Genomic DNA, 24,871 nt, shown 5'->3' on the forward strand with positions numbered 1-24,871 from the left:
CAAGTGTTATTAAAAAAAAAATACTAACTTTTTAAATAACTATTCAATTAGTAATCAAGAAAAAGTTAAATGAATTGCATGCAATAATACTCCACGAGGGGAGGTACTTATAGTATAATTAAGTTGTAAGGACATATCGATAGTTCAAAGACCGTTCAAGGCATAAAATAAATAAATGGTTCATCGAACCGTTTGATTCTATGAATTCTAGAAAGGCCAAGAGAAATGATGATTTTTTTTTTTTGACATATTGCGTGGAGGTCCCAGGGAGCCCGGTGAAATAGTTTGAATTGTGGTTTTCAAGTGGAGAGCCGATAGGTACCTACTAGTCCCCTAGAGGAAGAGGAAGAGGAAGAGGAAGAGGGAAAGATGTAAAAGCCGGGCAGCGAAACGAAATAATAAAAAGAACACCAGTCCGCCGGCAGACTTCTCCGGTCAAATACGCCGATGTGATGCCAACGCGGTCACATGCGGGGGATCTTTTCTTCTGATGCAGGCTATCCTATTACACGCTTGCTTTCCGCCTTCTCCTCTCAAGCGCAATAATAGATCGCCCTCTCCAGGTCTCGCTTTCGATTCTTCCCAATTTCTGTTTTCCTTGGAAATTGGTGTCAAATTCTTGCCCTACTCTGTATTGTTATGTGGTAGCCCAGAGCTTCGCAAAACCCAGTTGCGAAAGAAATTGGAGGTGCAGAGGAAAATATGAGCAGCAATGGAGGGAAGAAGGGAGGAGGAGCGGCAGGCGGTGGCTTTTTTGCCTCTCTCACGTCTAGCCTTTCCAGCTTTGGTAACGTCATGCAAAAATCGGTTAACAGGTATGCTGCTTCTCTCACTAGTTGAAAAAGGGCTTCGATCTTTTCGTAATCGCTCAGGTGCATGCGACATTAGGAAGCTTTCACGGTCGGCTTGTTTTTTGTTTTTAAGGTTTTGAATTCTTAGTAAGATCTTTAGCTGTCAAGACGATAGCTTGTTTTGTTGTATGCAGATATATAAGTAATTCAGTGTGTGTTGAACGAATTCTTCTTTACTTTCATTATAACGTTATAGCCGATTTTGTGCTTTCTTCCATGGCTTGACATTTACAGGTGTTTTTGTTAAGGCTGTGAAATAAGTCCTTTGTATGACCATAAGTTTGTTCCCCTGAGGTGATCATCTTTATGCATGTCCCTGATGTCCCTCACTTAATATGGATCTGTAAATTCACGCGTTTAACAGTCTAGTTTCTCGCATCCATCTTTGTTTTAGGTCCTTAAGTTTTATTCACCGTCGGATTTGAAAAGGGGGTAAAAGGATGCACAGGCAGAGTACTCTAGAGTATCTTGAAAAACAAGCAGATTCAGCTCATTGCCTGTTGATTTATATGTTTTAGACTCCCAAATATCATAATTAGTGTGTTAGTTTCACTTCAACCATCTAAGAAACCAAGCTAAGCAAAACTCACAAATTATTCATAGTCTGTTTTGTTATATGAAATCATAATCACAATGTAACCGCGATCACTAGTTTCTAGAATTTTTTATTGCCATTGCAAAGGTCTTTGCTGTTCTCAATCCGCTGTAGCAAAACACGATGACACCATTTAAAGATGATGCATGTAGAGATATTGAGTGAACGGAGGCAGGGACATATCTGCCTCGCAAAGGTCTTTGCTGTGCTCAATCCGCTGTAGCAAAACACGATGACACCATTTAAAGATGATGCATGTAGAGATATTGAGTGAACGGAGGCAGGGACATATCTGCCTCAATGCCAACCTGTTTAATCTCTTAAACAATCTCAAAAGCCCAGTAAATATTGTCTGAGTAGTTCATTTCAAACTCTGATTTTGTGGGTAAATTTTAGTATTTTAGATGATATGCAATTAATAATTTTTGGAATACCTGCTAATTAAATTTCATAAAATTAGTTTTATATTCATGATATATATTCTAAATATTTTTCTATGCTATAATTTTCCCTACTGTGGAGTTGCTAAATATTATTTTGAGATATGCTTTGATCATGTGGCTAATGTATATGGAGTTCAATACTTGTTTTTAATTTTGCTCAACTTGATACAGTCTTATGGGACATGAAGGCTTGGAAGTAGTTAATCCAGAAGGTGGACAAGATGATGTTGAAGAGGAAGCTCATAAAGGAAGATGGGAGAAAGAGGTAGGTCTGTACATGTATTTATCTTTCATGTTATATGATTAATGTGAATCTTGACACGTGTACTCAAAGATGCAAAGACCCTTTTCCCAGTCATTGCATTGGAGCTGGTATTCAGAAACCTTTACATGCCTTGCCAATTAGATGCGTTATCTGTGTTGAGGAGCTCATGTTTAACCATTAACACCACTATTTGTAGTTTCATGTTAAGTTGATTTGTGTCTAAGTAGTGCCCATTCCTCCTGTCCCCGAGGGGAATACAATGCCAATTATCAGGCAGGAAATTTTATCCTTGCTTAAATGCATGAACTCTATATTTGCAGTTGAAGTATGGTGTTGTACGGTTGCAAGAATTTCATGATCAAAATCAGTCACTATTAAATGTGCACTATTATAATTTGATTGATTCTGTGTTCAGAGACTAATCTGTTTGAATGAGTTCTTCTCAGGATCGGGATAGTTACTGGAGAATGATGCAAAAATATATTGGATCAGATGTCACGTCCATGGTTACCCTCCCAGTCATAATTTTTGAGCCCATGACAATGCTTCAGAAGATGGCTGAGGTATAACACATCTGAAGTCTGGCTATAAAGTTGTAAATTTGTGAAGTATGCTGATTATCTTAAATTGCTTTGATGCTTTGTATTGCAGTTAATGGAGTACTCTTATTTGCTAGATATGGCAGATGAGTGTGAGGATCCCTATCTTAAGATGGTTTATGCATGTGAGTTTAGTCATATTTTTGGTCTATTTTTGATATAGTTTTTAAATTTTGTTCTGTTTAAATATCTCATTTTGAAATTACGCTTCACTAGCTTAACGCAGTTTAAATGTATTATTTTGTCAGCTTCATGGGCAATTTCTGTCTATTATGCATACCAGAGAACTTGGAAGCCTTTCAATCCAATTCTTGGAGAGACCTATGAAATGGTCAATCATGGAGGAATTAAATTTATTGCAGAGCAGGTGACTGGATTTGTTTGTTCTGGGAGCTCCTTTATTGCTGGAAAGAACTTTCCTGTAGTTTAAACCACAATCCTTTTTGGGACACGGCCTTGTATACCCTGTTCATTCATGTTCTTGCTGCTGAGTGTGTTTATTTAATTAAAAATAAATTTCTTTTTTGTTCAAGGTTTGCCATCATCCTCCAATGAGCTCAGCATTTGCAGAAAATGAGCATTTTACATACACCATGACTTCAAAGCTAAAAACCAAGTTTCTTGGAAACTCTGTGGATGTATACCCACTTGGACGGTAAAATTCTTGAATATCTGTTTTCTTCATCTTATTTGATCTCATAGTTCTAGCCTGTGGACTGGAGGTATGAATGCATAATTTATTTTGATTTGTGGAATTAAATTATTAGAAGCATTCATAGAAGACATCTTAAGGAAGCACACATGTGGGCAGTGATTTGTGTCTATTGAAGCTGCATTCATTGTATGCTTATACAGGGGTGAATGGTTTGCATCCATAGAAGTTGCATTTAATGCATGCTCACATGAGGATGGTGTGTATCCATAGAAGCTGCATAGAGGATGGTGTGTTCCCTTAGGTTTTAGTTACATTGAAATGAGGGCTTCTGTTGTTTAACATGGTAGATAAGAGTTGTGGCTGTTTCTGGGACAATTAATCACTCATCTGTCATATATGGTGTATATACAATGCTAACAGCATGTCTCATATGAAGTAATATTAGCATTTTAGTCTTAAATATTGTCTGTTGGTTTCAAATACAATGACGATTTCTGGATATGTTCTTGACAATTGATTATAGCGCATCCATGATTCTGTTGAAGGGAGGATTTCAACATTGTTGATTTTCTTAAACTGGATTGTTAATTGGTAGCTTTAGACATCATGTATTTTTCTTAGTACTGGAACTAAAGCTAATTTGTGTTTGCTTGTTTACTTTTTCAGAACACGTGTAGTGTTAAAAAAATCTGGTGAGGTGCTTGATTTGGTGCCGCCTCCAACAAAAGTTCATAATCTGATTTTTGGACGTACTTGGGTTGATTCACCTGGTGAGATGCTAATGACAAATCAGACTACAGGAGACAAAGTTGTGCTGTATTTTCAACCATGTGGCTGGTTTGGGTATGTAAATAAATTTCTATTGCTGCATCACTGACATACAATATGATTTGAAGACTTCTAGAAGCCTAAAATAAGTGTCATCATCACTTTCTTTGAAGCTATTTATTGATGATGCAAAGGGTAATTCCAAATCTATGCTTAGTCATTACTATCATAATTTCTTGGCTTGTCTGTGTTGGGCCTTCCAACTTGTTAAAGTCAGACAGGGAACAGATCTCATGTGCTGCATGTTGTATATATATGCAAGAAATAAATTTAAGAGCCTATATAGCATTGTTAAGCTGGCTTTTTGTGTAGTCTCAGTTATCTTTTATAAATGTCTTGAAGATTGTTGATATCTTAAGCTGCTGGTATTGTCTTGATTGTGCCAACTGTTTTTTGTTTTCACTTCATTTTGTGCTCTCTCTCTCTCTCTCTCTCTCTCTCTCTCTCTCTCTCTTTCTCTCTCTCTCTCTCTCTCTCTCTTCTTCTCTCTCTCTCTCTCTCCCTTCCTGTCAATCACTACTTGAGGTTTTAAATTTTATAACTAGTTTAGGTGGTAAACAAACATAGGAGTATACATGAATTTTTATTGTTCAATAAAAATCACTTCCATGTTGAGATCAGAACACAATTTTACAAAATGGTAAGTTTGCTGTCCTGAAAGCTGCAAGTTGCAACCATAGACTAAATTCAATATTTTTTGTAGCATTGGACCCATTATTCTTTTCGTTTATGAAGGATAAATATATATAAAAAACAAGGAATGGATAGACTAAATTCATTTTTTTTTTGTATCATTGAACCCATCATACCTTTCATTTATGATATAGGTAAATATATAAAGCCATAGATGGAAAACTCAGCTGCGACTCGTGGGACTTGCGAGTCTGATGGCGCACCGAGTCAACTCACCACGGACTCATGAGCCGTGTCTCAATGAGTCTCCTCCTAGTACTCCCGAGTTTTAGTGTGTGACTAGCGCGAGTCCTAGGTTGGGTGTGATTTCCCCATCCAAATGATAAGTCTATAGCACTGAACAACTAAAATAAGATCTTTATATTATCTTAAAAGATAACTTACAATTCATTAAGCAGAAATGAATAATTGTAGACATGAAGATATCTACCTATATAAAGACCATTCAACATATAGTGGCATTCCTTAATTATATAACAATCATATCAATTATATACGAAAGCAGAACATATGTACTATTATCGATATTAAAGAATGACGACTTGAACAGAACGAATGTGAAGGACACCTCAAAGTGGGTGGAGTATTCATAGGAGTTAATTATGTAGTGCGAAGTTTAGAGGAAATCCATATTATCGAAGAGACCCAGTTTGATGTTCTATAAGATATCAATATTTAGCAAGTCGATTGGCTATAGAGGAAAGCCATATTTCCAAAGACAAGTATGTTCCGTTACAGATTCTAGTAAGCCTATAGTATTATTTGATGCCAATATAACTATTGGGAATAGACATTGAGGAATCGATATTAAGTAATTGAGGAGCCGAACATATTCGGGTGATGAGATAAATGTGTCACTTTAGTAAGACCAATCAGCAAAGAATATGACTTGCGATTTACCTACTCTCCTTATCATAGTTTAAAGAGGAACCGATTGAGGATTAAGAAATCTGTAGTCCATAATTATTACCGGTTAAACTCTTAACCATTAATCATTGGTTAATGAAGAGCCACGATTAGACAACTAATAAAGAGGCCCGATTAAGGAAAGGATATGACTGTTCCAAATTAAGAGATGCACCCGATCAGCATTACACGATATTTAATGGAGGTTTCAAACTCATTTGCTGGGGGGAATTGGATTTGGTCTTCTCTATTTGTACCTATTTGGATCGCCTCCCTTGAGCATTTTGCTTTGGCATATTGGTTGCATACATCAAAGTTTATATCAGGAATAGCACCATTAATTATTGTTGCAAGCATATAATTTCAGATTACGGACAACAACATATCACAGTAAGTGATATCATCATATACCTCTGCATATTAATAAGACCTATAAGGAACAGCAGACCGTCATATTGTTCTAAGTGATATTTGGAAGGTAATTGCATAAGTTTAAGGATGAAGATCGGACTGTTATTAAGTTCCAAACAGTAATATCTTGGGACTTGGTGGTAAGTACGGGAATATGCTTAATATATATATATATAGCCTGATAATATTTGTTATGCAGGATTTAATATTAATAAAAATATTAATATAGAGTGCATTATGTATTTAAAAGGGATACTAAGTATAATGATAGTGGCAGACCAGATCTGACATGCGTCAGATCTGTCTGCCATGACCAGCCACCAAACATATTACTAACAAGTAATGTTTAGTTAGTAGTATTAGCAATTTATAAAATAGGATATTAGCTAATACTCAAATAATTGGTAATTGATATTACTTAATAAACTTATTTATTTATGAATACATATACTCAAATCAGAGTAAGAAATAATATAACATATAGATGTTGATAATAATAAATGCTAATATAATACCTTTAGAAATTAGTAATAATTCACATAAATAGTAATTAATAAATACGTAATGATCTATAAATGAATTAGAACAAGATTAAGTATTTAGTATGGTAAGATAACAAGTACTTGATTGACTATAGAAAGATAGAACATTCCAGATTTGATTTATGCTAAGGTAGTCTTGACTCTTAATCCAGTTAGCTTTAGCCAAAAGTAATTTGAAATAATTAATTATGGTTAAAACCCTAGTAGGGGACATTACATTGGGACTCACGAGTCTTGAGATAGGACTCACACGGCAGAGTGAAAAATCCTAGCAAGATAAAAAACATAAAGTTAATGTTTTTTCATTTCTTTCTATTCCTTGGTTGTGCAAAACAGTTCGGAAACTTGAAACTATGAGTATGATCATTGATTATGATTCACGAATGATGAAATATAAAATATTGAGTGTTTGAAGATCATATGATATGTGTCATGTTTGAAATATGGCTCTTATGTTCTCTAATTGCATTGATTTCTTTTTGTTTTTTAGTAAAACTATGGTTTTCTTCTTTTCCGAGTCCTAGCTGAGTCCCAAGTCCGAGGCCTATTTTGGGCTGCCTAGTCCACGGCGAGTCCGAGTTTTCAAAAATTGTATAAAACAAACAGGACATGGCCAATGTGTATCTCAAGCAAATCAGATTATAAAGGGAACACAAAATCCAATGACTTAGTTGAGATCTTGTGCTTGTCAGCATGACAAAATCATAATTTAATTATTTAACTCTGAATATCCCTTGTATGGATTTTTCATGATCTATCAACCCATTTTAACTGATCAAATTTGCTTTTCAACCCTTTCTAGTAGTTTTTACTAAGTAGCTGTTTGATCTGATTTCACCGAATTTTCTTCCATCCCCTTATATACAGAGCATGTTGTATTTCTTTGTTCTCAGTCTACTCATCAAATGTTAAAGATTGCCTGGTACATAGATTGAATACTCAGACTTGGTACAGACACAGCAGTCCAAAATTTTGACGTGGACTTGAGATTTTGCAAAACTTGGCAAAGAAAATATAAACTACACACCAAAAAATAAAAAATTAACGTGTTTAGAGAATACACAAATCTATTCTGATCATCTAGTTGTCATAATTTAAAGATTACAATCACCTCTCAGCTTGATTTGCACCTGTAGAGGACTGTTTGAGTGCAAAAAGTGAAGGGAAACCATGTTTTAAAGCCTGGGATCTAATTTCCGTGCAGGAGAGTGCAGGCACGAGACTCATGAGTTTCTGTTTGAGGCTCGCCAGTTTTTGAAGGAAAATCGTCTGTGACTTGGTGAGTACTCAGCCAGGATGGAAAGCAGACAATGCACACAATATAAACACAACTTCTTCGATCCCTCATCTGCGAATAGAAAAGTCTGGCTCATAAGAGTGGAAAAGTGACCTAAGTCTGGCTCATAAGATTTTGCAAAACTTGGCAAAGAAAATATAAACTACACACCAAAAAATAAAAAATTAACATGTTTAGAGAATACACAAATCTATTCTGATCATCAAGTTGTCATAATTCAAAGATTGTGATCACCTCTCAGCTTGATTAGCACCTGTAGAGGACTGTCTGAGTGTAAAAAGTGAAGGGAAACCATGTTTTAAAGCCTGGGATCTAATTTCCGTGCAGGAGAGTGCAGGCACGAGACTCATGAGTTTCCGTTTGAGGCTCGCCAGTTTTTGAAGGAAAATCGTCTGCGACTTGGTGAGTACTCAGCCAGGATGGAAAGCAGACAATGCACGCAATATAAACACTACTTCTTCGATCCCTCATCTGCGAATAGAAAAGTCTGGCTCATAAGAGTGGAAAAGTGACTTAACTCAATTCCACTAAGAAACCATCTCTCCATTGATCATTATTCTCGCAGACATGGGATCACTTTTGACTTAAAAATTCTCCTCAAATTCAAATGAGAGAGAATGAATCCCACTTATTTGGACATCGATCTCTCCATTGAACTATCCCTGGGCCATGTCTCCCAATTAACCAGTACATATGGCCAGCCTTGTGCCTTAAAACAGAATTGGGGTTCCCCGTTAATGGATCGGGCTGGACTATTATCCGCCATTACGGGCTGCAAGGGTAGCGAACTGGAGTACAACACAGAATGAGCAGACCTGAAAGTCCGTAACGGTGGACTACAGCCCCACTCGAACCATAAATGGGGAAAGCCCATAAAACCTGCTTTATGCCCTACTAACTCTGGGTCGGTGAGGTCCGTGGTTTGCTATTCGCCAGTTTTTGAAGGAAAATCGTTTGTGACTTGGTGAGTACTCAGCCAGGACTTAGTGTGCAAGTCTTGTTCATGCCTTGGGTTTCATGAAATTTTTGACTGTAGAGTCTGTGTGAATCTCCACAAGTTGGGCTGAGCTTTCTCACTATGACCTAGTAGACATTAGAGTGTGTCCAGACCCTAAAATATATTCCTGATTTTTCTTTATTTCATTTGCTCTTCGATTACAAATGTCTAGTGTTGCCCTTGCTCATGTGTTGATGGTCCTTCGTAAAGGGCGAGTTAAAGGTTTGCAAATTCATCCATCGCCACAATTTATGGTGGCATTTTATTAATTGCATGTATATCATATCTTTGTAGGGGACGGTTGGAAGGAAACACATAAAAGTCACCTTAAGTGGACATACATATAAATGGTGCATTAAAAGTAATTACAAATGTGTATATGTTCTGTCACACTAGATGCTATGATGTTCTAATAAACTTCATGTTACACGTCTGGTATATTTTGATGGAAACACTACGAAGGGGCATATGATACTAATAAACTTGTGCAAACAAATAAAAAGCACACAACTCCGTGCAAGCATGCAAGGGTTGGCATATGCATAAATGGTTGTGCTAATGCAATTAGTTTGGGTTATAAGTTCTGTCATATTTTTTTTGTTGTATACATTAAGTTTGGTCTCGGGGGTCACTCTTATTATATTAATATCAGAAAATATAAATGATACATTTTGTATCAACCTATAATCTACCCACAGTTAGTGGAAAATCCTAATCCTCTCTAAGCCAATAAGCAGGAAAAACATTATGAAGTCCTGCAGAGGAGAGAAAAACTGAACTAAAGACCAAGGTTCAACTACCCCTGCAGAGAGGCGCAAAAAGGGATGAGTATCTCATGTGCTGTTACTATATGCTGATAGTCAACCTGCCTTGAGCTGCATTGTAAGAAATTGATTATACTAGAGTCAAAGTCATCTTCCAATGCAAAGGTTCAATCTATCTTGCCTGTGTCTGTAAATCCAGAAACAAATTTAAGGAATATTGATGCTTTCTTTGCTGTATTTGTGCACTCCTTGTCAGCCTGATCATCAATGGGAATGAGGAATGGAACCTTTGTGCCCACCAAAGAGCCAGCCACCGACATGGGAGCCATGTCTGTGTGCAGCAGTCCAACTGGGAGTAATTCTGCTTAGAGTTTTCTGCGATTCACCTAGCAACCCCTTCTTGATGAAGGCTTTTGGCCAGTGAACAGACAACTACAACCTCTTCATTGATGTCCAAATGAATGCCCATGAACATGGAGGCCAAATCAAAAGTCACCTTGCAGTTGTGTGTAGTGCGGATAAATTCTTCTCTGAGAAACATCTCAGTGGCATGCAAGATCACCATAGCTTTGCTTTTGAATGCTTTTCTAAGCTATATGTTGGAGATTTCACCCAAAAAAGCAATTTGTCATTTCTTGGCAAGCTGGCAAACATTTGTGTTCATCTTTATAACCTGGGAGAACTTCCACCTTTCAAACAATGTGTGGTGTAAAGCCACTGTTCTTTATATTAAGGACATTCCTTAATGCCACCTCCTAACACCCAACATCATATCCAGTTAGTGCTGTAATGTTCTAATGAATGATTGGAATTTGGTAGTATGGCATGAGTTGAGGGTCACTGCCACAAGAAACAATCATTCTCCAACATGTTTTTGAAATATACTGTATGATAGCAATGTGTGGGATGGATATTTAATCATTGCGAACAATCATCTCAAACTTAGGGCCACAAAAAGATGTTTTCACAGGTTAAATTGGTGACCAAACTAACCAAACTAGGCCCAAGCCAATGCCTCGTTGTCAATAATTTGTGAGGAAATTGTCTTTGCTATTTATTTTCCAATAGGTATGTTGACTAGAAAAGGAATTGAATGAATCCAGTAGGGGCTAGATACTGTGAAGAATGCTTGCCACTTTCCAATTTGTGTCATGCACCTCCTGAGATGAGGGCTTTATACCCTAGTTCATAAGGAGGGCCGACTGAGTTTTTAGACCTGTTTAGTATCTAAAATTAAATTAAATATTATTTGCTTTAGGGCCGACTAAGCATTAGGGGATAACTAAACTAATTTAATATCATTTATATGCCTAGCTGATCAGCATACAAATAATTAAGGGCAGCGATCACTACACACACACACATAGCAGCGATTTTAATGCTATTAGTTTAAAAATAAATAAAGATTAATCTTAAGAGCAGCAATTATATATATTTTCTGGCCAAGGGCAGTGATGGTAATTATGAAGGCTGATCCAATGGGTGTTTGATTAAAACTGCCAACCCCTTGTGATAAGTCACCTTCTTTGGGAAGATAGATAAGAATAATAGAATGAGAGTTTGCAAAAAGCAGAAAAGGGAATATAATATTCTAGCAGAGATAAGGAGAGACAAATCTTGAAGGCAGTGAGAATTAGAGCAGCCGTAGGGCAGCAGACATGAGAAAGAGAATTGGTCTGATGAAGAGGGAGGGATTCAAGCATCTGCCGAGATCATTACAAAGAACACAAATACAGATCAGGGAAAGATCATTGTTGAGCATCAAGTGCAAAGTGTGATCAGACCTGTAACAGATCAGATCTAGATTCATTATATCAAATAGATAATAGCTTTAATAATTAACTTTGTGGTATGGCTAAATTGTATAACCAATGCACTATAGCATTTATTATATTATCTCAAATATATATTAGATGTGAAATACATGTGTTTGAACATAAATCTGTTTGTACCCTCACAAGTGATTATACAGGGAAGGGAAGGTGGTGTAAGGAAGGGGAGCAGTTATAAAATCGCCATCTAGGTAGACCATCCCTAGTGGATGTCCAATGTGCCTGCCACTGGGGCCAAGATGGTTAGTCTCCACTCTTGGGCTTAGGTGGAATATGGGGCCTCCTATTGTGATCTCTCCCATCTCTATGATGATTGACTATGGACTTAAAAGGATGAGGCATGAATAGGGAAATCAGATACAAGCATCCCACTAGATAGACCACCCCGAGCGGATTTCCAATGTGCCTGTTACTAGGGCCAAGGTGGTGAGTGTGCGCTCTTGGGCTTAGTGCAGGGATGGCTTTGGGCTATCATGCTTTCTACAAACCCAATTGTGATTGAATACTAGGTAGTAATATAGATATGGTCTATCTTATTGAATTGTGATAATTACATATTTTCATATAACCCTAATGATTGAGAATAATATATGTATATAGCATTGGTTGTGGTTGCAGGATTTAAATCAAGGGTTATCTTGTTAAAGGCATGTTACTTGGTAAAGATATATCTCTAACCATATTTCATCTCTCATCTCTTTCTTTTATTGAACTTGTGATTATAGGGCAAATACAGAAGGGGACATTACAATTTGGTGCGTAGTTTCTTGGCTGCATTGATAATCAGCATTAAATCTCCCTCAATGCAGAAAGAAGTGATCCTATGCAAACTGTGTACTTTATCCTCTTTGTTGGTGCGCACCTTAAATTTTTGCACTCCTTTTCTGTGTGCATAAGGAATAATGCCTGGGCTTCATCCTTATTGTTGGTACCCACCTTCAATTTTTCAGAGGCTGCACAAATCAGCCTTCATAATTAACTTGTCACACATCCAGTACCAGATGGGCCAGAATTCCCTTGTAAAATTCTGTCATACGTGATGTTTGACAAGATTGTATTATAATCTCTGGTACACTTTTAATGGATATAATATTGATCTGGTGGGATATCTCTAAACTTTGTAGCTTGTTAAGGCTAAAAAAAATGACATTGACAGGAGAAGTGAAATGCATATATAGTAGTATCTGCCCACCATTTACAATTTTTTGTTGCTAAATTAACATAATTGTGTTGGCTCTTTGACATTGTTTGTATCACTTAAATGATATGGAGGATCTGGTACACTTTTAATGGATATAATATTGATCTGGTGGGATATCTCTAAACTTTGTAGCTTGTTAAGGCTTAAAAAAATGACACTGACAGGAGAAGTGAAATGCATATATAGTAGTATCCGCCCACCATTTACAATTTTTTGTTGCTAAATTAATTAATTGTGTTGGCTCTTTGACATATGGACAGATGCATGGATGAACAATTTGTTTTTCTCTGTGAAGTCACAATTGCTATCCATGGCAAATAAATGCCATTGTGTTATAATGGCAAATAATTACGTTTTTGCTCAGTAGAACTAAATTTACTTTAAACATCCCTTTTTAGTTGATATAGTTACCAGGAAAAATTAATTAGGAATATCATCTTACAGAGATGGGTAGTCTTATCCTGGCAAGATTGGATGTGCTTTTATAAATGCTGATTGCATATAGGTTTTTGATAGACAAATTTGGCTTGAATTATTTTGCCAAAAACTTATTGCTTTCTGGATCATGTGAAGCTTCAGCAAGTATTCAATTGTTCAAATTATTTCAAGATTGCAAGTTTTATAACATAGTTGCGACAATATTTCCTGTTTCCCATATATTTGCCACTTGTTCTCAAAATAGGTTAGCAGCAAGTTTGACAAAATTTGTCTTGTTTTTTTATTCCCTTTGCAGAGCTGGTCGTTATGAAGTAGATGGGTATGTATATGATTCCAAGGAAGAGCCTAAGTTATTGATGACAGGAAAGTGGTCAAAGTCATTGAGTTATCAACCTTGTGATAGTGAAGGCGAGCCTCTACCTGGTACAGATTTAAAAGAGGTATCTACAAGTAGAACAGTAAAGGATGATTCTTCCAATCACATTGAAGCAAAGCTGAGGCTAGCAGTTTTGAAATTTTTGTTATTCTATGTTTTTTCTTTCTTGATAACTTTTTTTAGAAGAGCTGTATAGATTTTTTTGTCATATTTATTGGTTTGGCTGAATCAGTTTTAAAAAAAATTGTTTGCATTTTCTTGATGACCATTGGTTTTAGCTACAAATTTTCTTGTATTAGTTGATATTGCTGTGTATTATTGCATGAAATTGTAATTGAGTTGAAATTCAAATCTAAAAAATGATAGATAGATTATTGTCTCCTTTTGACGGTTGTTCTTGTGAATATTAATGCAATTTCTACACTCAAGGATTTACGTGGCGTTGTGCATGTAGCATAGCCTTGGTGTTGAGCTAATCTCATATAGAAAGCTAGCTTTCTTTGCACATGAAGGTTTATGGCACCCGATGCCATATGCTGATTACTAAACTGGTATTCATCTGCCACTTTCATGATGCTAACTTTGAGATCTGTTAATTAAAACCAACACAGCTTTTGCCATGAAAATTTAAAGGCCCGTTAAAGAAAATGGACATCTAACTCAAGCTTATTATTCTCTGTAATGTCCTCACTTTGAAATAGGATTTAATATTATATAATAATAATAAATTTAAAATACAAAAGATGATCAAAGGGATAACGCAAAGAACAAGGCATTTGTCTGCATTCAATCTGAAGGAGTGTATCCACACTACCACTATCCATTGATAACAATAATCCCAAGTGATCATCCCAATGTTATCACCGAGACAACATGGAGGGAACACATATTGTCACAGTAACTACACGGATGGTGCCAGTCGCTTATCATCAGTGTCTTCATCAAGAGTGCCTCATGATGATCTCCATGCAAATCAGTATTAATATCGATTCAAATTTAATGATAAAGCAACAATCAAATATCTTTCAAGACTAATATGTAGCTACTTATAAGGATCGAATCAAAGGATTGTTGACCAAAGTAGAGATTAAACAATACACAGTTTGATGGTCAATTAAATGGTGGGAGAAGTGAACTCCTTGATATGAAGGAATTATTAAGTCTAACAAAATATCAAGTATCGGCCCTTGGATTAAATCAGCAATTAATAGTTATTAAGAAGGGATGCGATTATCAAATACAGTTGAGAGTTGTCAATTTTTCATAGAACTAATGCATCAATTAGACTTAACAAATAATAATAATGAAAGGGTGCGAGTTGAAGAAAGGCATCCTTTAAAATCCAAAGGGAGTGACCATACAATCCACAAGGTATAAGAAGTCAATCAAATCATTTCCAGCCAGCATGGTGGAAATTGTACTTTCTTAATCCCGTCGGATTGCTCTAAGGGGCAGATGTCCATTAAGGCACATTGAAGTTGCATTAAAGATAAAGGCAGACATCAGGAAAGGCGACCAGACTTTGCATACATTTATTGTTATATCTGGAACAGCAGTCCATCATCATGTGCAAGTGATTATCCACATATCAGAAGCAGCACTTTACAGACCTGCAAATATTATTGACTATATCAGACATAACAGCAAGAGCAACATGTCATTGCATAGTTCATCATCATATTTGGAAAAGCAATTAAAACCAGTTGCAGATTGGAAGATCACAAACATCACATACTTCAGAGGACAGATCAAAGATAGCTTCCTATCCAATCAATATCCCTCACCAGTATTGGTGAAAGGGAAAGTTTAAAGACATTCCAGTTCACTTTGGCATACATGTAATTGCATATATCAAAGATAGCAAGTGTCATTGTCTATCATATATTTATAGATTTAAGACAAAATGAGAAACTGCAAGTTAAGAATTGAAGTAATTGCTCCATAATTCCTAGTCATCTTAAAACGGGACATTACATTCTCTCATCATTTTCGTTGCTGCACCCATTTAGATTATGGTAGAGCAGATTCAGTCTTCTCCATGCTGGTTAGTTATTGGCTACTTTGTCTTAGGATTGGTAATGGTAGGTTGTTTATGTCTCCACCTTTTGTGTAGTCATAGAAAATGGTTGCAAAGAATTACCAGCAATGTTTGTGTTATCATAGTTTGTCTGAGTCAAATCTTCTATTAAATTGATGTTATGTCATACCCATCAGTCTTTGAAGGTCTGAAGAGGAAGCAAAGAATGCATGTTGGGATGTGTAGTTGAGAACTTGAGAGTGATTTCGGGTAATTATTTTACAACTTGCTAGCTTCTAGTCATCTTTTAATGTTTAGACCACAAGGCTTGAAATGTCCTAAGATAAAGCTAGAGGACATGTGTTGTGATCAAAGAAACGGGACTCGGACTCGGCTCGGACTCGGCAAGGTCGAATCAGACTCGGACTCGGGACTCAGAGTCAGACTCGGCATCAGACTTGGCTGGACTCGGGAAAGTGAAAATCTCAAGAAATTTAGAGATTTTTGAAGATTTAAAACTTGTTCCAGGCACCCTTTATTGAATACACCTTAAAGACACAATAACATCATCAAACTCGTCTCATTTGATTACATACACAAGTATACATCAATCACATAAGCATAAACACAAATTGTAGCTGAAGGAAATAACAAACATAGATATATAAATATTGTCAAATGTATACAATATTATAAAACTCATGGAATAAAAAATCCATGTCATCATATGATCATCATCAAATGTTTCATATAAATACCAAAGGTAAATACAACTACAAGCCTATGGCTTAGAGGAGCCTGCATGGCAGCACCCTCCGGCCCCGACCCCCTGCGAAGGCGTCTAAGGTAGGTCCTGGATGATTCGATAGCCATAGCCGCTCCCTGTGACACCATGCCATGCTCACCAACATTAGGAACATTCGTGTCACTATCTGCCTCTGAATCTCTTGTCTGTGCTCGTGCTCTCCGCTCCTCTTGCTATGGCTATAGTCTCAGCCTCTAAATCTACCTGGTCGATCCAATCAGTGTCAGAATTGGACATTAAATTTTCCCTACTTCTATCGACGCAGTTTCCCCCCATATTTTTTGACGGGGGTTTGCGGGCAGCGCCCCCAAGGTGGGGTCAAGGGGCATGGTCCCTTGCGGGGTCAAGGGGCAGCCAAAAAGCCTTATTATTTAATAAAGGCGTCGGGTGTTATTTTTCTATTGGTTGACATGTTGTAACCCTAATTTTTCTCATTCTCAAGCAGTAGCCGAGTTTAACCTAGGCAGTAGACCATTCATTTTAAAAAAACTTTTTAAAATGTTTTTTTTTGTCATTTTACTTAACCTAGGCAGTAGCTGAGTTTCGGGCACTGGACTCGGCGAGTCTCTCGCCAGACTCGGACGAGTCCGAGTCCGAGTCCCAGAGACTCGGCGAGCATGACTCAGACTCGGACTCACCGAGTTTGGCGAGTCCCGTTTCTCTGGTTGTGATTGATTGAGAGTGTTGGTTGGTAATGTTTTAGGACTTGGAATGCCTTTTTAATGGAAAGGTCCCATGCCTTAGAATTCTAGGGCTAATTGTCAACCATTGATCACTACTATAAGTTTTGTTAGACATACAATGTTTGTCATGCCATAGATTTCTAGTTGGACTTAGGGGTCTACATCTCAGTATGATGACTGGACTGAGAGTTTACATGATTTTATGGAGGTTTGATGTGATTGTTGGTGTATCTACCCCCTGTTGGTCTGCAACACTTCATGAGAGGTGGTTGGTTGTAGGTGAAGTCAAGATGGATAAGAAGAATGTTTATGTTGATCGCTGTTGTGGACTCCAAAGACTTGGTAGACTTTGTTGGTAGATTTTATTCTTGAAATCTTCAAGACCTTTATATTGACTTGCCTTTTACCACGTAAGAAGCTCTAACCTAAATCTTCTTTTTAAGGATGTGCACGAGCAACAAATGATGTGTATTATTTTGAGAAATGACAAAGGAAAAACCTATAAACATGGATTAGAAACCAAAAAATCAACTATCAAGTTTAGCAGGTTTCATTGGCCTGGCCAATGACTGGCAAACAATTTTGAAGAAAAAATGTATATCTTTGGTTGGGCTGATGAATTAAAAATTAAATACATACAAGCAAAAGGAAAAAGAGGGCTGGAGGGAGAGAATTAGGGATCCAGGACCAATCTGCTGATATGAAGGTCATAGTAGGAATGATGGCTAATGAAACATCTCTCACAAAGTACTGAAAGCTGGCCCACCCGTATCCCAGCACGTGTCTAGTAGGACTGCAGCTGCACACCAGGTGAGTTTTATGGAAACACAAAGCCCATTACCTTCCTCAGCAAGATTAATATGCTTACAAATTTTGCATGAGAAAACTGTGAAAAAAGAAAAAGTAGGGTGTATGCACATACCTTCCTCACTGTTTTCAGTGATGCTAAACCTTCATGGCGCTGAACAAATGCCTCATCCCAACAAGTTGGGTCAATAACAGAAACTGAGAGCTGTGAAGTTGATACAGCTATCTCCTTCCTCACCCTACCAGCATTGCACTTTAAAGAAGCTTACACTATGAGGAAGTCTTACATATCCCATTTCGCTCATGTTGTCTAGTAGGACTGCAGCTGCACACCAGGTGAGATTTATGGAATCTATCCAGCAATTTGGATTTTACACGACAGTGCATGTCAGGTGCAGGATTTAGTCCTTGCTTATGTTAAGTTTACAGCCCACAAACACAATAGAGTAGACAAGCTCTGATGCCATATTAAAATTTGAGCACAACATTGTAAGATGCCACTGTTTATAAACTGGTAGCCTGATAATACAAACAAAAATTGTGAAATAAATTACTAACAAGCTTCTGATTTCTTTTGTAGGACGTTGCTCTATTAGTAAGCAAACACTAACAGCTATGTTACATAACGTTTTGAACTTCACACAATAATTACAAAATGTTCTCTATGACAGAACAAAAAAATCTGTAAGGGATAGAGATTATTTTAGGGTAATCAAAACAATCTTTTCCCTCAAATCAGTCAAGCCTCATGTCTGCTACAAATTATGTAGCAGACTGTCTTCCACTTGTGAGTGTTATCTTATTCATCAAATATTTAGCTCAATAGTTTTTAAAATTGTGGCGACTTTATTTCTCATTAATACAAGTACTGTTTGCAGGCCTCTGGTTGTGCTGTCCATTTTAGAATCTTGTCAATAATCTTTCGTTCTGCTTATGAAAAAGCAACTGCTTTCTCCTTATATAACTTTGAGTTTCCATAAAATAATGGGCTTTGTGTGTCAAAAATGGCTTCGCTCTACTTCAATATCTATGTTGGTTTTGATATTAATGTATTCTCCTACTGAATCTTATGCTATCGACGGACTAAATCACTTTGGCCATTAAAGACAATCTAGAGTATGTAGATGAAGTGTGTCATGTGTGTAATGTTTTGAGCCAAAACATTAATGCAAATCTGATTATTGACTTTCCACAAACACTTATTATTTGGATAATAACACCATTGGGCTCCAATATTCAATTAGGTATTAGACAACTCAGATTAAAATTACTGTTTATGCATCAGCAATATCATGTGCAAATCCCGAGCTTTTTTTTGATTGGTGAGGGGGGAATTTTTACCCAGGTCCACACCAGGTGAGACTACAATTAGGGGACCTCATCTCTAGCATGAACACACAACATAAATGCGAATAATCCAGACCTCTGAGCATAACAGCTCAACAAGGGCACAAAGCCCATGTGGGTCTAGAGCACAGTCTGGAGCATTAAGTTACTTGGCATGAACACCAACTGCATCAAAGTGAAGGGTCAAACCTGCAAGCACACTGGATCAGTGAGGGCACATCTTGCGATCACAGTAGCCCAGCAGGGTTTTGATCCTTGGTGGCACCAACAACAATGCCACGCTTTAACCATCACACTTTGCCATGAATGGCTAAATCCTGAGCTTTTTCTTATTACAGTAATGGCTATATTACATTTAAATGGTTTTGCAATACAAAAACAATTCATATCAACAACAATGGCAAATTGGATCAAATCAATGTGACTGGAGTTTGTGTCCAATGAAGCTCAAATACAAACTCTATTGGAGTTTTTGTCCTAATTTTTCCACACTCAAACATAATTGCTGAAAAGGATTTTGGTTAAGTGTAGATGACGACCCTTGACTGGATGCATTCATCGCTTTATATCTGTCACAACAATAATGGGTTGGCCACAATGTAAATTTGCAACTCCAATTTGAACAATGGTTATGGGCAGGAAAAAGTTCCACTTTTGAAAGATATGGTACCAAAATCAAACATTAATGACATTGTGACACGTTCCAAGGCATCGTGGAGAGAACAAAAACAAAGGCAGAAATATTGGGATCGATGGTTGGAGATGCCACAAGACTCATACCACATGTTAGGGTATTGGGGATTGAGCAACAGGTGTTCCAATAAAGATAGGTCTAAAAGTTCAACAAATACAAAGGAAAAGTGGGGAAAGGATGGAAGATATGACAGGATGGAGAAATTTGAAAGTTTGATGGGGAGCAAGGAAAGGTTGGACTTCGATGGGAAAGCATGCTTGGACAAGGAACTGTGAAATTTTAATGACTGACAAACTCTTAGAAGAATAAGTATGCCTTCAAACTTAGAGACTTCAGAGACTTCATATAGACAGACATTGGGGAAAGAAGAAGAAGAACATGCACACAAAATGGGATGAGGGGAGATGCTGAAAATAGGAGAGTAAAGACAATGAACTGACCTTTGTTAGGAGAGTTGTACCTATAATTAGTACTCCCACAAGATGACTTGAATTACAGTATTTTAAACAGTTATTTTTTGCTGGTTTTCACAGTGAAGAACAATGGTAGAACCATTTTATTAAAAAGTGGCTAGCTGCATGGATGGTTACATTCTTCATGTAGCTGCAGTAACAATTGCATACATTAATCACTTACATTTATAGTCTTGTGTTGGATAGGATGCTTATTATTTCTAACCTTGATAGGGTCATATTGGACATGTATGGCCAGAATAATAAGTAATATAAGATTTATTTACTACACTTTCACTAATAACATTAAGCACACATGGCAAGTTTTATATTCCAAAGGTTTACTTTCTCTGAATTTTGCAAAGAAATGACATTTGATTGGGAATTCTCTGTATCATAATTTCCCAAACATAGTTTATCGTTTTCCTTAACAAAAACATGGTCTAGTAGATAACGGACAAGGTTCTATTGTCCATGGCACTTGTATCCCTTTCTCATTTAGGATTCTTCTTAATCTGTACTATGTTGACTTATTGAATTGTTACCCAGATGGAATCTAGCATATCAAATTGGAACTCATTGGCAATTTTAATAAGGAACAAGGATGATATCGAGCAAGCAGTGATATGAAGTTTAGTTTATAAGGCTGCATGACCTCTGAATGGTTTATGGATAAATCCTGCTTTTCATTTTTGATGTAATGCAGGTGCATAGTAATCTAGAAACGGTGCAAATTAATATGATGTGTGGAATGTTAAACCATCTATGCTTCTTCTGCATGCTTGGTTATGCATATTTAAGTATAATGAAATTGTATGTTCAGAGAGTCTATTGTCGTGAGAATTGACGGCCAAAATACAATTATCCAGCTAGGTGTTTTAGGTGGTAAATATATGCCCATACTATCAAGGTTTCTTAGCCTACATATATGAGGAGATGAGGGTACTACTTATTGTAGTCATGCTTAAATAGTCTTAGATAAATTGACAGTCACTTTTTCAATGAACTTGTTAAGTACACAAAATAGGTGCAATTGTTCGAGTACGTTTTCAAGCAGAAATAGTCAAACCTGGGCAGGTTTTTAATATCTCGGTAAACAACTTGAACTTCAAAACATATGATCCACTTACCAAGACCAGAGTTAACTGCTGGGCTTTGTACCAAGGGATATATATTTATCCAAACTTGCTTTTGTAATAACTCATGATATTAGTAGTCTAATGGTTAGTTAGATTTGTTTTTAATTAAGCATTGAGGGTTTTATTGGGGTCCCTTTTAATAAATTTATGATCATCAGTTATTTATGCTATGATGATGAGAGTTGGAAGCCATAAAGCCATGCATTATGCCATTTGAATATCTAATAATCTTGGCCAAATGATAATAATTTTAGAATATTAAGCCAGTTCACAAAAGACCAAAAAAACTGCCACTTCTCGGTCATTTACTCACATAGTCTCCAACTGCCAACCTCATTGATCCATACTACTAGGACAAACAATCCCAAAGCTGGTAACTTGACTCCATCGAAGACCTTGAGCTGCCTTTTTGCATGGACCAGCTTTACTGAATCGAAAGAGGGCATTGAGAAAATGCTCGAAATTTCTCTAGTCCATGGTGTGATTGACCATCAAGTTCACCAACACTCTGCACAAGTCATTACAGTATGTTTTTACCTCCTAAAATTATCTCTATTCAGAGTAACAATCTCCTTTTAAGCAAAGGTAACATCTTCGAATGCAGCAGTTGCTGATGGACCTTTTACTCCCTGCAGCCTTTGCTCCATGTTTTGGCAGAATCAAATCACCACTACAGATCTCCAGAAGAAAAAGTCAAAGCAGCCATATCCTTTGCTCTTTGCACTGAACTCCCACAAGCTTTTCACTGAAATCCTTGTGTATTGATGATTTTGACCCATGAGGCCCAGCTTCACCCAAACCAAGTCCGCCAAAATAGCTTTATGAAATCAACTGCAGCCTTATCTTTGCACTAGAAGATTTTAGACAGTCTGCGTTGTCTGTGAAGATGGTCCAATGGAGAGGCTTTGAGCTGACAACAAGACATGGCAGCACATCTCTTGACATCTCACAGGAGAGGAATCACCAGTACAGCTCCAAACTAGACTACCTGCCAAATTCTGCAACCAACATGCCAAAAAGATAAGACACCAAAAAATCTCCTGGCACAATCCTTTAATAACCATTCCCACATGCCAGCTATTAATAATTTAATACCAAATACCTGAGAAATAATGAAATGATCTTGTTGATCTAATGAAACATCCATCCTAAATTCCATCTTTATAAGCATTGGAAATAAAACTTCGAGAGATGTGGCACGGGTGGCATGCCAACATTCACAAGTCTGAGCGGAGGCATTATTTTTATTAAATATAGCTATGGTGGCTTGATTACCAGCAGTTCCTCTAGACCGACCAAGATTTGGGGAGTGCACTATATAGTGCTGTAAGAGGATCTTGATATTGGCCAGAAGGCTAGTTTCTGTATTTATTTCTCCAAAATATTGCAGGTATACAATTTCTTCAACTGAGTAGCTGATATCAATTGTTTCCTCCAGGAAGCATAGCCCCCTTTTACCACTAGCTTCTTTACACCAAGCCCCCTTTTATCACTAGCTTCTTTACACCAAGTGAGTTAGCTGGTAATAAACTGGTAGTTTATTGCTTCTGATTCAGCCTCATTGTTCAGGCAGTTACCAAGAAGATTGAGCCACCATGAACAAATGGACCTTTGTCATCCTGAATAATCAAATCAGCACCCACCAAACCTTGGTTTTCTCAAAAAGTATCATCAAAATTAAGCTTCAAGAAACCCTCTGCAGTACTCAACCAAACTGCAGGATTAATGTGGTAAAAAATATCACAATATTTTAATTTAGAGAAGATAAGTTAAATATATCAGACTGTTTTTTATACTGATTTCCTTAGATACTATGGGATTTTCTTTGGGGGCCCAATAGGTGTTGTTAATATGATTGCCATGATGAGGCATTCTGGCCGTATAAATATCTGAAAATGTTCCAAAGAAGCAGACTAAGAATCTTTCTCTGCTAAATTGTTGTTGGGGTATGTGTACAAGATACCAGATACACTAGTTTGTTCAAGATGGATTTGGCGACAGTTACAACTTTGATGTAACAATTTACTTTATTTATGGTTATGTCTTTTTAAACTGTTAAAAATATACTTGCTTGTATATGGTTGTACTAATTTGAATCAAACTGTTGATTTAGGTTTGGAAGGTTGCAGATGTACCAAAGAATGACAAGTATCAGTACACATATTTTGCTCATAAAATTAACAGTTTTGATACTGCACCAAAGAATCTTCTTGCATCAGACTCTCGTCTTCGACCTGACCGTTATGCATTAGAAATGGGAGACCTGACAAAGGCTGGAGCTGAAAAGAGCAAGTAATTGAATATTTTCTTAGGATATTAAATTTTTTTTATGATCTAATAGAAACTATCATAAAAGATTCTTGTTTTAGCATATTTTTGAACTCAGTGTTTCAGGGATGCTTTCAAACTTAATATTGTTATTCCTGCAGTTTAGAGGAAAGGCAACGGGCTGAAAAGAGATGCAGAGAGGCCAAATCTGAACAGTTCACTCCAAGATGGTTCACTCAAACGGGTGAAGTTACAGCCACACCTTGGGGTGATTTGGAAGTGTACGAGTATAATGGGAAATATTCCGACCATCGTGCTTCTATTGATAGTTCTAATAGCGATGATGGCATAGATAAAAAATCTATTGAGTTTAACCCATGGCAGTATGGGAGTGTAGAGGAGGTTGAGGGCAACGGAACTGTTGAATGACACATTTGTTTGCCTGTTTCAATTCTACAATAGCTCAATCTTGCAATTCTTTCCTTGTAATGATATAAACCATATAGGATCTTAGCAATTTTCTCTCATGGGATTTGACTCCGTCATTCTCCAAAATAACTATTTTGGTTGTGTATTTTGAACTTGGTGTCAGAAAGCAGTGGGAGCTGTGTTTCTATGCCATTAAAAACTGATATTGTGTACTGTTTTTGTTTGGAGAAGATGGGATTGTGTTTTGGCAATTGTAAATTATATGTTTTCATCAGAATTATTATAAAAAAATGTTATTAAGCACTTAGGAGAAATATCTAGAAGTGGTGAAATGTTTGGTAATTGATGAGCCAGGTGCCATCTTTTAACTTTTAGTACTCGTTTGCCTTGTTTTGAGTTGGCGTACTATTAATAGTTCATATTTAATTCTGCAATAGTCTAAACTCTGGTTTAATCAGACTCGCATTGTGTTAAGAGCCTGCGCACGCGTGGAAGCTTAAAAAGATATTCTACGTCACTTATTATATCGTCTTCTTT

General features: G+C 36.9%; 1 protein-coding gene across 1 annotated transcript; it reads left to right on the forward strand.

The window, feature by feature from the left end:
• The first annotated feature begins 249 nt into the window (after positions 1-249).
• On the forward strand, positions 250-24,637 carry LOC131072660 (oxysterol-binding protein-related protein 3A). The gene is made up of 10 exons (XM_058008895.2): positions 250-815; positions 2,061-2,154; positions 2,601-2,717; positions 2,806-2,878; positions 3,002-3,120; positions 3,287-3,408; positions 4,075-4,251; positions 13,613-13,757; positions 23,751-23,929; positions 24,067-24,637. Exons 1-10 carry the CDS (start codon positions 703-705, stop codon positions 24,332-24,334), a joined length of 1,407 nt encoding a protein of 468 aa, XP_057864878.1. The 5' UTR covers positions 250-702; the 3' UTR covers positions 24,335-24,637.
• The last annotated feature ends 234 nt before the right edge of the window (positions 24,638-24,871 follow it).

The sequence above is a fragment of the Cryptomeria japonica genome, chromosome 9 (assembly GCF_030272615.1).
Source record: "Cryptomeria japonica chromosome 9, Sugi_1.0, whole genome shotgun sequence".
Taxonomy (NCBI): domain Eukaryota; kingdom Viridiplantae; phylum Streptophyta; class Pinopsida; order Cupressales; family Cupressaceae; genus Cryptomeria; species Cryptomeria japonica.

What these genes read in the sequence shown, in the direction of transcription:
- LOC131072660 (XM_058008895.2), top strand. Translation starts at nt 703, where the DNA reads ATGAGCAGCAATGGAGGGAAGAAGGGAGGAGGAGCGGCAGGCGGTGGC. An exon ending in TGCTTCAGAAGATGGCTGAG is followed by an intron (nt 2,718 to 2,805) that starts GTATAACACATC and finishes TTTGTATTGCAG; the next exon opens with TTAATGGAGTACTCTTATTT. An exon ending in CTGGTACAGATTTAAAAGAG is followed by an intron (nt 13,758 to 23,750) that starts GTATCTACAAGT and finishes CTGTTGATTTAG; the next exon opens with GTTTGGAAGGTTGCAGATGT.